The sequence below is a fragment of the Dryobates pubescens genome, chromosome 19, assembly GCF_014839835.1.
Source record: "Dryobates pubescens isolate bDryPub1 chromosome 19, bDryPub1.pri, whole genome shotgun sequence".
NCBI classification, from domain to species: Eukaryota; Metazoa; Chordata; class Aves; order Piciformes; family Picidae; genus Dryobates; species Dryobates pubescens.
In genome coordinates, this window is record NC_071630.1 from 3,409,287 (window position 1) to 3,422,027 (window position 12,741).

The 12,741-nt window shown below is 65.1% G+C and overlaps 1 protein-coding gene across 1 annotated transcript in view; it reads left to right on the forward strand.

Annotated features, from left to right (window-relative positions):
• The first annotated feature begins 2,774 nt into the window (after nt 1-2,774).
• HYDIN (HYDIN axonemal central pair apparatus protein) overlaps nt 2,775-12,741 on the forward strand; it is a 125,265-nt gene continuing 115,298 nt past the window's right edge. The window contains exons 1-4 of the mRNA XM_054170294.1: nt 2,775-2,944; nt 4,645-4,777; nt 8,963-9,082; nt 10,568-10,702. Of these exons, the coding sequence (XP_054026269.1) occupies nt 2,775-2,944; nt 4,645-4,777; nt 8,963-9,082; nt 10,568-10,702 (558 nt within the window). The remainder of the gene's footprint in view (nt 2,945-4,644; nt 4,778-8,962; nt 9,083-10,567; nt 10,703-12,741) is intronic.

Here is a 12,741-nt window from a genome sequence, read left to right on the forward strand (position 1 = left end):
TGAACACCCCCAGCCACGGTGACCCCACCACCTCCCCAGGCAGCCCATTCCAGTGGGCAATCACTCTGTGTAAAACTTCCTCCTAACCTCCAGCCTAAACCTCCCCTGGCACAGCCTGAGACTGTGTCCTCTTGTTCTGGTGCTGGTTGCCTGGGAGAAGAGGCCAACCTCCGCCTCACTACAACCTCCCTTCAGGTAGTTGTAGAGAGCAATAAGGTGACCCCTGAGCCTCCTCCTCTCCAGGCTAAGCAACCCCAGCTCCCTCAGCCTCTCCTCGTAGGGCTGTGTTCCAAACCCCTCACCAACTTTGTTGCTCTTCTCTGGACTCGTTCCAGCAAGTCAACCTCCTTCCTAAACTGGACACAGGACTTGAGGTGCAGCCTAACCAGTGCAGTGTACAGGGGCAGGATGAGCTCCCTGCTCCTGCTGGCCACACTGTTCCTGAGGTCTCCCCAGAGCAGAGCAGAGGGGCAGGATCCTCTCTCTCCAGCTCTGGCCACCCTGCTCTGGCTGCAGCCCAGGCTGCCCTTGGCCTCCTGTGCTGCCAGTGCCCAGTGCTGGCTCCTGCCCAGCTGCTCCCCCAGCCCCAGCACCCCCAAGGCTTTCCCTGCAGGACTGCCCTCAGTCTCCTGCCCCCCAGCCTGGGTTGGTGTCCAGGTTTGCCCTGCCCCAGGGGCAGGACTTGTGACCCTCCTGAGGTTCAGCAGCTGCTCAACAGAAGCAGCACAAGGGGAACTCCCCAGCACATCACTCTCCAAAGCCCTGTTTGTTCCTCTGCCAGGGGGGCTGCTCCCTTCCCAAACTATCCCCCTGGACACTCCTGCCTGCCCCAAGTCTGTGTGGAGCTCTGGTAGGCAGCTTGGCAGCAGCATCAGTTTTGCCTCTTCAGGAGAAGCAATTCACCTAGAAGAGCAAAAGCAGCAAACATCTGCTCCCCAGCTGAGCCTGTGGCCAGCAGGCACCATCCAGCATCCCTAAAGGTTTGTTCTCTTCCTTTCCCTCCTCATCAAGGGGCAGCAGTGGGACCAGGCACAGAGCCATGGAAACATTGATGGGGAAGAGATTTGGGGGTGTCACAGGTTGTCCAGGGCTGCAGCAGCAGGGCAGGGAGGGGATTCTGCCTCTGCTCCACTCTGCTGAGCCCACAGCTGCAGCTCTGTGCCCAGCTCTGCAGCCTCTGTGCCAGGAAGGCTCTGGAGGGGCTGGAAGGTGTCCAGAGCAGGGCCAGGAGGCTGAGCAGAGGGCTGGAGCTGCTCTGCTCTGAGCACAGCCTGAGAGAGTTGGGGTTGTGCAGGCTGCAGAGGAGAAGGCTCCAGGGAGACCTTCTGGTGGCCTTCCAGGAGCTGCAGGGGGCTCCAAGAAAGCTGGGGAGGGACTTTGGAGGGTGCCAGGGAGGGCCAGGACTGGGGGGGATGGAGCAAAAGGAGAAGTGGGGAGCTGGAGATTGGCTGTGAGGAAGAAGTTGTTGGCCAGGAGGGTGGTGAGAGCCTGGCCCAGGCTGCCCAGGGAGGTGGTGGAAGCCTCCTGCTGATGCCTGGAGGTGTTTGCAGCCAGGCTGGAGGTGGCTGTGAGCAACCTGCTGTGGGGTGAGGTGTCCCTGCCCATGGCAGGGGCTTGGGGCTGGCTGAGCCCTGGGGTCCCTGCCAGCCCTGCCAGCTGTGGGGTTCTATGCCCCTAGCAGTCCCTGGTGGCTGGGCAGAGTTTTCCTTGCCCTGCTGTGTTTGTCTTTAGACAGCAAGGATGCTGAGGGCAGCAGCTGGCTGCTCAGTGCCCTTCCACTTCCCCCTTCAAGGTTTTCAGGGGGATGACTGAGTCGGGAGGGGGAGGCTGCAGCCTGCCTGCAGGTTTGCTTACTGTGAGCCTGAGCTCACAGGCAGTGTGGAGTGTGACAACCTTGTGTCTTCCCTGGGACAGGACCCTGCTAGCAGGCAGCAGCTGGAGGGAAGCTGCTGCAAGGTGAAGTGACAGCTTGGCTCTCCTGTGCCAGGTGGAGCTGCTGGAGTCCGAGCAGGGTCTCTGTGGCACCCCAGGGAAATGAAGTTTTGCCTTCTGTTCAGGAGGCTCCAGCTGAAAAGGAGGAGAAAATATCTTTGGTGTGAGGCTGCTGGAGGCCTGGAGCAGGCAGCCCAGGGAGGTTGTGGAGTTTCCTTCCCTGGAGAGCTTCCAAACCCACCTGGATATTGTGATCCAACCATGTGCTGAGCTGCAGCCAGAGCAGGGAGAGCAGCAGCACAGGGAGGGGATTCTGCCCCTCTGCCCTGCTCTGCTCAGAGCCCCCCTGCAGCACTGCCTCCAGCTCTGGGGCCCCCAGCACAAGGAGGACCTGGAGCTGCTGCAGAGGCTCCAGAGGAGGCCACAGAGATGCTCAGAGGGCTGCAGAACCTCTGCCCTGGGGCCAGGCTGGGAGGGTTGGGGCTGTGCAGCCTGCAGCAGAGAAGGCTGCAGGCAGAGCTGAGAGCTGCAGCTGCAGAGCTGCAGGGCAGCTGCAGGCAGGCTGGGCAGGGACTGCTGAGAAGGGGCTGTGGGGATAGGCCCAGGGGCAATGGTTTGGAGCTGGAGCAGGGCAGAGTTAGGTTGGAGCTGAGGAGGAAGCTGTGCAGGGGGAGGCTGGGGAGAGCCTGGCCCAGGCTGCCCAGGGAGGTGGTGGAGGCTGCATCCCTGCAGCCCTTCCAGCTCAGCCTGGCTGTGTCCCTGGGCAGCCTGCTGCAGCTGGAGCTGGCCCTGCCGCCTGCAGGGCTTGGCCAGGAGGCCCTTGCAGGCTCCCTCCCAAGCCGATGCTGTCTGCGGGCTGCCCGGCGCCGCCCCCGGCCCCGCTGCCGCCTCCCCCCGCGTCCAGCCTTGCCCTGGAGCTGTTTGGGCTCCGTTGCTGCAGCAACCACGCGGCCGGGCAGCGGCTGGCGGCGGCGGGCACGGTGGTGGTGCTGCTGTGTACTGGTGGGTATTGGTGAGTAAGGGGATGTACTGGATGGTGCTGGTGGGTGCTGTGTTCCTCCCCTCTGGGCCAGGCTGGGAGGCTTGGGGCTGTGCAGCCTGCAGGAGAGAAGGCTGCAGGCAGAGCTGAGAGCAACCTTGCAGGAGCTGAAGGGCTGCAGGAGAGCTGGGGAGGGACTGTGGGCAAGGGCTGGGAGTGCCAGGAGCAGGGAGAATGGCTTGGAGCTGGGAGAGGGCAGAGGGAGAGTGGAGAGGAGGAAGGAATTGTTGACAGGGAGGTTGGGGAGACTCTGCCAGCTCCGCTGTCCCTAGCAGGTGGAGGCCACAGAGCTGTGGAGAGAGGCCAGGGGAGGCCACAGAGATGCTGCCAGGGCTGGAGCAGCTCTGCTGGGAGCACAGGCTGAGGGAGCTGGGGCTGTGCAGCCTGGGGAGGAGAAGGCTCCAGGGGGAGCTCAGAGCTGCTGCCAGGAGCTGAAGGGATCCTGCAGGGAGGCTGCAGAGAGACTTTGGCTGAGGGGGTCTGGAGCCAGGCCAGGGGGGAAGGGTTTGGAGCTGAGGCAGAGCAGGGTCAGAGTGGAGCTGAGGCAGAAGTTGTTCAGCAGGAGGGAGCTGAGGCTCTGGCCCAGGCTGCCCAGGGAGGCTGTGGCTGCCTCCTGCCTGGGGGTGCTCCAGGCCAGGTGGTAGGAAAGCTCCTCATAACAAAGGAGCTGGGCAATATCAATCGATCTATTAATAACCTTTTATTGATAGGAGAGGCACAGCTGGAGGTCTCCCAGTGGGGCTGTGCAGGCTTTGAACAGCTTTATGCAAACCTGGAGGAACAGAACAGAAAGAGGAGATCCAGGGAGGGAGGGAGGGAGGAGGAGAGCCGTGCCGAGGGGGCAGGTGCTTCATTCCTCACACCCCCAGGTGGGCACTGCCGCCGCTGCCGTGCCCTGGAGGCTGCGGGGCGCTCTCCCGTGCCCGGCGCGGCAGGGTGCCCGCGGGCGCTGCGGGCCGGGCTGGCCCCGGCGGCTGATAACGACGCCCTTGGTGCTGGGGGATGCGGGCACTGCGCAGTCCTGGCCGCAAGGGGAGGCAGACCTGGCTCCTCTGCTGGCTGGCCGTGCGAGTGCTCCGGGCTGGAGCCCAGCGCTGGGCAAGTCGGGGCTGGCAAGTCGGGGCTGGGCAAGTCGGGGCAGCTTTAGTCCTGACAAGGTCCAAGCGGGTTCAGGCGCACAAAGCTTGAGCAAGGCAAAGGCAAAGCGAAAGCAAGGCTTGAGCAAGGCAAAGCAAAAGCAAGGCTGAGCAAGGCTTGAGCAAGGCTGAGCAAGGTGTGAGGCTAAGCAAGGTGTGAGCAAGGCATAAGGAAGGCTGAGCAAGGCTTGAGCAAGGCTGAGCAAAGCAAAGGCAAAGCAGAAGCAAGGCTTGAGCAAGGCTGAGCAAGGTGTGAGGCTGAGCAAGGTGTGAGGCTAAGCAAGGTGTGAGGCTAAGCAAGGTGTGAGCAAGGCATAAGGAAGGCTGAGCAAGGCTTGAGCAAGGCTAAGCAAGGCTAAGCAAGGCAAATCAAAAGCAAGGCTTGAGCAAGGCTGAGCAAGGCTAAGCAAGGTGTGAGGCTAAGCAAGGCGTGAGCAAGGCTAAGCAAAGCTTGAGCAAGGCTGAGCAAGGTGTGAGCCAGGGTTTGCCCTGAGTGGGATTCTGCATTCCCAAAGTTCCTCTTGCTGCTCCTTCCAGGAGAGCTTCAGCCATGGCCACAGGCAAGAGCCAGCGCCCCAGGGGGGGCCCCAAAGGCTGTGCCGGGATCCAGAGCTCTGTGCTGGCACCTGGGCACCTGAAGCTGGTCACAGAGGCCAAGGAGCCTGTGCCTGTAAGTAGCTGCTGTGGCCAAGGAGGAGTGGGGGTTAAATTCCTGCTGTGCCCCCCCTCTGCCAGCCCCTGCTGTGCCCCCCCCCCCCCAGCCCCTGCTGTTGTCTGGCAGCAGGGTGCAGCTGGGCACCACCTCCCCTGCTCTTTGCTGCCCTGCTTCTGCTGGAGGTGGTTACCTTGGTGCTGAGCTGCCTCAGCCCCGGGGGAAGGGAGAGCTCAGCCCGGCCCCGGGGGAAGGGAGAGCCCAGCCCCGGGGGAAGGGAGAGCCCAGCCCGGCCCCGGGGGAAGGGAGAGCCCAGCCCGGCCCCGGGGGAAGGGAGAGCCCAGCCCAGCCCCGGGGGAAGGGAGAGCCCAGCCCAGCCCCGGGGGAAGGGAGAGCCCAGCCCAGCCCCGGGGGAAGGGAGAGCTCAGCCCGGCCCCGGGGGAAGGGAGAGCTCAGCCCAGCCCCGGGGGAAGGGAGAGCTCAGCCCGGCCCCGGGGGAAGGGAGAGCTCAGCCCGGCCCCGGGGGAAGGGAGAGCTCAGCCCAGCCCCGGGGGAAGGGAGAGCCCAGCCCGGCCCCGGGGGAAGGGAGAGCTCAGCCCGGCCCCGGGGGAAGGGAGAGCTCAGCCCAGCCCCGGGGGAAGGGAGAGCCCAGCCCAGCCCCGGGGGAAGGGAGAGCCCAGCCCAGCCCCGGGGGAAGGGAGAGCCCAGCCCAGCCCCGGGGGAAGGGAGAGCTCAGCCCCGGGGGAAGGGAGAGCCCAGCCCGGCCCCGGGGGAAGGGAGAGCTCAGCCCGGCCCCGGGGGAAGGGAGAGCCCAGCCCGGCCCCGGGGGAAGGGAGAGCTCAGCCCGGCCCCGGGGGAAGGGAGAGCCCAGCCCGGCCCCGGGGGAAGGGAGAGCCCAGCCCGGCCCCGGGGGAAGGGAGAGCTCAGCCCGGCCCCGGGGGAAGGGAGAGCTCAGCCCGGCCCCGGGGGAAGGGAGAGCTCAGCCCGGCCCCGGGGGAAGGGAGAGCTCAGCCCGGCCCCGGGGGAAGGGAGAGCTCAGCCCAGCCCCGGGGGAAGGGAGAGCCCAGCCCAGCCCCGGGGGAAGGGAGAGCCCAGCCCAGCCCCGGGGGAAGGGAGAGCTCAGCCCGGCCCCGGGGGAAGGGAGAGCTCAGCCCCGGGGGAAGGGAGAGCCCAGCCCAGCCCTGGGGGAAGGGAGAGCTCAGCCCCGGGGGAAGGGAGAGCCCAGCCCAGCCCCAGGGGAAGGGAGAGCCCAGCCCAGCCCCGGGGGAAGGGAGAGCTCAGCCCCGGAGCCATTCCTCTGCCCCTCAGGTCCTGCCCCAGGGCTGCTTCTCAGCTCTCTTCTTCCTGCCCTGGCACTGCCATCCCCACAGTGCTGCTGGGGAGCTCTGGGCAGGGTGGAGCTTGGGGCTCTCTCCTCTGGTGCTCTTCCCCTGCTCTCTCCCAAGCTCCCTGGCTCAACCCAGCACAGCTCAAGAGGGAGCAAATGCCTGAGGAGCAGCAGTGCCCAGGCCTCGAGTCAGGCAGGGCTGCTGGGGCAGAGCCCTTGGCTTGGGCTTGTGTCTTCTGCTCTGCATCAGTGATGCTCTGGTGGGGATGCTGCAGCAGGCAGCTGCTGGGACTCCCAGGGCTGGCCCAGGAGCTGTGGCCACAAATTATTCATCAGTGGCACTTGAACATGGAAAACCTTTCTGAGCAGAGGCAGTGCTGGGGCTCCTGCTGCTGCTGTGTGCTTCCAGCTGACTGCCTCCTGCTGCACTTGCAGCCCAGAGAGCCAAGCAGAGCCTGGGCTGCAGCAGCAGAAGTGTGGCCAGCAGGGCCAGGGAGGGGATTCTGCCTCTCTGCTCCACTCTGCTGAGCCCACAGCTGCAGCTCTGTGCCCAGCTCTGCAGCCTCTGTGCCAGGAAGGCTCTGGAGGGGCTGGAAGGTGTCCAGAGCAGGGCCAGGAGGCTGAGCAGAGGGCTGGAGCTGCTCTGCTCTGAGCACAGCCTGAGAGAGTTGGGGTTGTGCAGGCTGGAGAGGAGAAGGCTCCAGGGAGACCTTCTGGTGGCCTTCCAGGAGCTGCAGGGGGCTGCAGGAAAGCTGGGGAGGGACTTTGGAGGGGGTCAGGGAGGGCCAGGACTGGGGGGGATGGAGCAAAAGGAGAAGTGGGGAGCTGGAGATTGGCTGTGAGGAAGAAGTTGTTGGCCAGGAGGGTGGTGAGAGCCTGGCCCAGGCTGCCCAGGGAGGTGGTGGAAGCCTCCTGCTGATGCCTGGAGGTGTTTGCAGCCAGGCTGGAGGTGGCTGTGAGCAACCTGCTGTGGGGTGAGGTGTCCCTGCCCATGGCAGGGGCTTGGAGCTGGCTGAGCCTTGGGGTCCCTGCCAGCCCTGCCAGCTCTGGGGGTCTGTGATTAGCATCACAGAGGGGTTTGGGTTGGAAGGGACCTCCAAAGGGCATCCAGTCCAACCCCCCCTGCACTGAGCCTCAGCTTGGGCAGTGCCAACCAGCCCCAGGGGCACCCAGCCCAGCAGAAGCCGATTCTCTCTCCAGTCTCCCCTGCAGTGAGTGCCAAGGGAAGCCTCTTCCTCTCTCCTGCCTGCCTGGCAGCTCTGCCTGGCTTTGGATCAGGGCTCAAGGGCCACAGGGAGCCAGGACAGCTCCAACCCCTCTGAGCCTTGAGGTCCCTTCCAATCCTAACAATTCTCTGGTTCTGTGGTTCCTGCAGGAGATGCCTGAGAGCATGGAGCAGAGCCTGGCTGGCACTCAGCAGGGGAAGCTGCCCTGGATCATCCAGAAGCAGAGCAAGCCTGAGGAGAGGAGGCTGCCCCTGGTTCCCCACCTTCCAGACATCAGTGCTGCCCCCCATCCCAAGGTAGCTTCCTCCTGCCTGCAGGTGCCATCTGCACAGGGGGGGCTGCTTTGTGCCAGGCCTGCCTCCAGCTCAGCTCAGATCCGTGCTGGGGAGCTGCTGTTGGCCTGCCCAGCTGCTGCTGCCTTTCGTGGGGTTCCCTCTGCCAGGGGACACAAAAAACCTTTCTCCCTGGTGAGTCTTTGGGCTGCTGGGTGCTGAGCAGCTCCCCAGGAGCCAGCAGTGCCTCCTGCAGCCCTCAGGCAGCTGTGTGCTGGGCTGCAGCCAGAGCAGGGTGGGCAGAGGGCAGCAGAGGGGATCCTGCCCCTGGGCTCTGCTCAGCCCTCCCCTCCAGCCCTGCCTCCAGCTCTGCTGTCCCCAGCAGCAGGAGGCCACAGAGCTGTGGAGGGAGGCCAGGGGAGGCCACAGAGATGCTGCCAGGGCTGGAGCAGCTCTGCTGGGAGCACAGGCTGAGGGAGCTGGGGCTGTGCAGCCTGGGGAGGAGAAGGCTCCAGGGGGAGCTCAGAGCTGCTGCCAGCACCTGAAGGGATCCTGCAGAGAGATTTCCTGGGGAGCTGCTCAGCTGCTCTCCACCCACTCTGCACCCAGCCTGGAGCTGTGCCTGGGGTGCCCCAACCTGGCACTTGGTTTGTTCCTAGGCTTTAGATGCAGAAAGCTCTGTGGGGCTGGGTGGGACTTGGTCTCTCTCCTCAGAGCAAAGACCATCCCCGAGCTGTTTCCCATGGAGCCTTCCATAACTTTAGGGGTCCCATGCCCCCCAGGAGTGCTCCCTGGCTCTGCCAGGGAGTGCTGTGCTGAGGTGTGACCAGCACAGGGCTCTGCCTGCCGGCTTGGAGGGGGGAACCTGGAGGGGGGAACCTGGAGAGGCACCCAGAGGGCTGCTTAGCTTGAGCCTGCTCAGCACAGCCCAGGAGCTTCTGACCTGCCCAGGAGCCAGGGGGGAGCTTCTGTTGGCAGTCACCAGGAGCCTGGACTTGACTGGAGAGCAGTGCAGGCTTCTCACTCAGGACTCCTCCTGCCAGCATTTCAACCTCTCACTGCTCTCCCTCTGGGGAGGGACTCTTGTGGCTGTCAGGGAGGGCCAGGACTGGGGGGGATGGAGCAAAAGGAGAAGTGGGGAGCTGGAGATTGGCTGTGAGGAAGAAGTTGTTGGCCAGGAGGGTGGTGAGAGCCTGGCCCAGGCTGCCCAGGGAGGTGGTGGAAGCCTCCTGCTCAGCCCTGGAGGTGTTTGCAGCCTGGCTGGAGGTGGCTGTGAGCAACCTGCTGTGGGGTGAGGTGTCCCTGCCCATGGCAGGGGCTTGGGGCTGGCTGAGCCCTGGGGTCCCTGCCAGCTCTGGGGTTCTCTTTACACCTGCAGGTCTCCTCAGCTGGCCTGGGCTGGAGCTGCTTTGAGCCCTGCCCACCAGAGCTGCTGTTCCAGGACTTTGTCCCTCACCAGCTCTACCAAGCGTCGCTGGTCCTGCGCAACAAGGACAAGGTGAGGGCTGAGCGCTGCCAGGGGCTGCTCAGGGGGTCCCAAAACCACAGCAGGGCTTGGAAGGGACCTCTGGAGATCACCCAGTCCAAGCCCCCTGCCAGAGCAGAGCAGCCAGAGCAGCATCACCCAGGGCAGGGCTCCCAGGCGGGGTTGGAAGCTCCCCCAGGCAGGGAGGACTCCACAGCCTCTCTGGGCAGCCTGCTCCAGGCCTCCATTTCTCCTCGGAGCTGATCTCCCTTCCCCACCTCAGCACTGAGAGCCAATTCTGGGGATAACTCCAGAGCTCCTCATCCCCTCTCCCCTCCCAGGGCTCCCCCAGGGGCAGCTGCAGAGGCTCTGGGGGGTGCAGATGTTCTCAGCCAGCCGAGGGGAGCAGGAACAGGGCAGATGAGTTCCCTGCTGCTGGCACAAAGCCTCTGGAGTGCCACAGGCAGAGTGGAGCAGGGAAAGCTGAAGGGCTTGGTGGGAAGGAGGCAGAGCCATGGGAAAGGAGGAGAAACTGAGGCAGGCTTGAAGGAGGGCAGAGGATGCTGCAGGACAGAGTCTCTGGGCTGGGGGTGAGGGGGCAGGTGCCAGGCTCGTTGGGATGGGGCCCAGGGGCTGTGAGCTGGAACCAAGGAGCTGGCTCCAGACCCCTTCAGCAAAAGTCTCTCTGCAGCCTTCCTGCAGGATCCCTTCAGGTCCTGGCAGCAGCTCTGAGGTCCCCCTGGAGCCTTCTCCTCTCCAGGCTGGGGGGAGGGCAAGAGGCTGGGGCCAGGCTCTGCTCAGGGGTGCCCAGGGCCAGGCCAAGGGGCAGAGGGCACAGCCTGGCAGCCAGGAGGAGAAAGTTGTTTGGTGTGAGGCTGCTGGAGGCCTGGAGCAGGCTGCCCAGAGAGGTTGTGGAGTCTCCTGGTGTGGAGAGCTTCCAACCCCCCCTGGGCACTGTGCCCCTGGGCACTGTGCTGTGGGTGCCCTGCTGGGGCAGGGCTTGGGCTGGGGGAGCTCCAGAGCTCCCTTCCCACCCTGCTGGGATCCTGTGCCCTGCCCACCCCCTGAACTAGAGCTGTGTCCTGCCTCAGAAGTGCTCCCAGGGTGGTCCTGGATGGGCACTCCTGGGAAGATTCAGCTCAGGAGCTGCCAGCAGGATCCTCTCTGCCCCACGGAGGCTCTCTGGGGCTGGATCCTTAGCTCTGGCCAAGCCAAGCTGCTGTGAGGGGAAGGGCCCAGAGGAAATGCCCTCCTGGGCAAGCTGCTGTGGGTGCCCTGCTGGGGCAGGAGCTTGGGCTGGGGGAGCTCCAGAGGACCCTTCCAAGCCTTCCCATCCTGGGATTCTCTGCTGCTGCTTCTGCTCTTCAGGTTTGCTTTCATTCCCAAGTAAAGGCACTGGGAGGGGGCTGTGGGAGGGGGCTGTGGGAGGGGGCTCAGGGAGGGGTGAGCCCTGGGCAGGGCCAGGTTTCTCCTCCTGTTCCCACGAGTGGCCACTTCCTTCCCCTTGTGCTCCCTCAGGTGCCTCGGCAGGTGAAGGTCACCCTGGAGAGCTCTCCCTGCTTCAGGCTGCTCAGCCCCAGGGCTCTGTGCCCCAAGGTAGCCCCTGGCAGGCTCTCAGCTTTCCGTGTGCTCTTCACCCCCGAGGAGAGCAAGGTGAGGCTGCAGGGGGCTGCAGGGCTCCGGGGGGCTGCAGGGCTCCAGGGGGCTGCAGGGCTCCGGGGGGCTGCAGGGGAGGGGCAGCTGCAGGGCTCTGGGGGGCTGCAGGGGAGGGGCAGCTGCAGGGCCCCGGGGAGCTGCAGGGGAGGGGCAGCTGCAGGGCTCTGGGGGGCTGCAGGGCCCCGGGGGGCTGCAGGGGAGGGGCAGCTGCAGGGCTGGGGCAGACACAGGGCAGCTGGGCTGGGCTGGGCTGGGAGGAGCTCCCCTGGTGCCAGTGGCCTTGCACTGGGTCTCAGCCTGGCAGCAGCTCCTGCCCATGGGGAAGATGATGCTCTCAGGGGTGGGAGGCACTCAGGGGTTTCACACTGCCTGGAAGGTGTCCAGAGCAGGGCCAGGAGGCTGAGCAGAGGGCTGGAGCTGCTCTGCTCTGAGCACAGCCTGAGAGAGTTGGGGTTGTGCAGGCTGCAGAGGAGAAGGCTCCAGGGAGACCTTCTGGTGGCCTTCCAGGAGCTGCAGGGGGCTGCAGGAAAGCTGGGGAGGGACTTTGGAGGGGGTCAGGGAGGGACAGGACTGGGGGGGATGGAGCAAAAGGAGAAGTGGGGAGCTGGAGATTGGCTGTGAGGAAGAAGTTGTTGGGCAGGAGGGTGGTGAGAGCCTGGCCCAGGCTGCCCAGGGAGGTGGTGGAAGCCTCCTGCTGATGCCTGGAGGTGTTTGCAGCCAGGCTGGAGGTGGCTGTGAGCAACCTGCTGTGGGGTGAGGTGTCCCTGCCCATGGCAGGGGCTTGGGGCTGGCTGAGCCCTGGGGTCCCTGCCAGCCCTGCCAGCTCTGGGGGTCTGGGATTCCCCAGGCAGGTTCAGCAGTCTGAGTGCAGCTCCAGGGAACCTCTCTTCCTCTCACAGAACCAGGGAGTGGGTTGAGGAGGGGAGATTGAGACTGTCCTGTGGGGCCAGGCTGGGAGGGTTGGGGCTGTGCAGCCTGCAGGAGAGAAGGCTGCAGGCAGAGCTCAGAGCAACCTTGCAGGAGCTGAAGGGCTGCAGGAGAGCTGGGGAGGGACTGTGGGCAAGGGCTGGGAGTGCCAGGAGCAGGGAGAATGGCTTGGAGCTGGGAGAGGGCAGAGGGAGAGTGGAGAGGAGGAAGGAATGGTTGGCAGGGAGGCTGGGGAGAGCCTGGCACAGGCTGCCCAGGGAGAGCCTGGCCCAGGCTGCCCAGGGAGGCTGTGGCTGCCCCCTGCCTGGAGGTGCTCAGGACCAGGCTGGATGAGGCCTGGAGCAGCCTGGGCTGGGGGGAGGGTCCCTGCCCGTGGGAGGGGGCTGGGGCTGGATGGTCTCTGGGGTCCCTTCCAGGGAATGGCTTTGGATGGATGTAGGAAGCTGTTGTCCCAAGGCAGTTCCCAAGCTCCCCAGGTGCCAGAGGGGCTGAGGCTCCCCGGGGCTGTGCTGAGCACTCCTCTGCCTCCCTGCTGGGACTGAGTGGTGCTGACTGCTGCTCATTGTGGGGGTGGGAGAGGTGAAGTGGTGCCAGGAAGGGCAGAGTGCTGCTCTGTGGGGGCAGAGTGGCAGCAGAGTGAGAAGTGAGCAGCCCCAGGAGCAGAGGGAGGCTGAGATAGCCCCGGGGGGCACTCAGGGCCACTGCTGTGTCCCTGGCCTTGCCCTTCAGCTGCTGAGTGCCTGGAGCAGGAGTTCTGCCAGCCTGAGCTGCTCTGCACAGCGTCAGCCACACTCCAGCAGCTGCTCCTGGCCTGGCTCCTCTGCTCCCTGCAGGCAGAGGCTGTGCAGGGAGGGCCTGGGGATGCTCAGCAGGCTCAGGAGCTTTGTGCAGCTGCAAGCTTAGGCTCTGCCACTCGATGGGGCTGAGCCAGCAAAGTACCCAGGGCTGCAGCTCAGCTGCAAGTGCCCTGAGAGCCTGCTCAGGAGGTGCCCAGCTCCCTGAGGGGCTCTTAGCACAGAGCCAGCCCCTGGCAGAGGCCTCTGCAGAGCCAACCAGCATGGGGCTGGCCTGCAGAATCCCAGCTCCCAGGGTGCCAGGGGCTGGAAGGG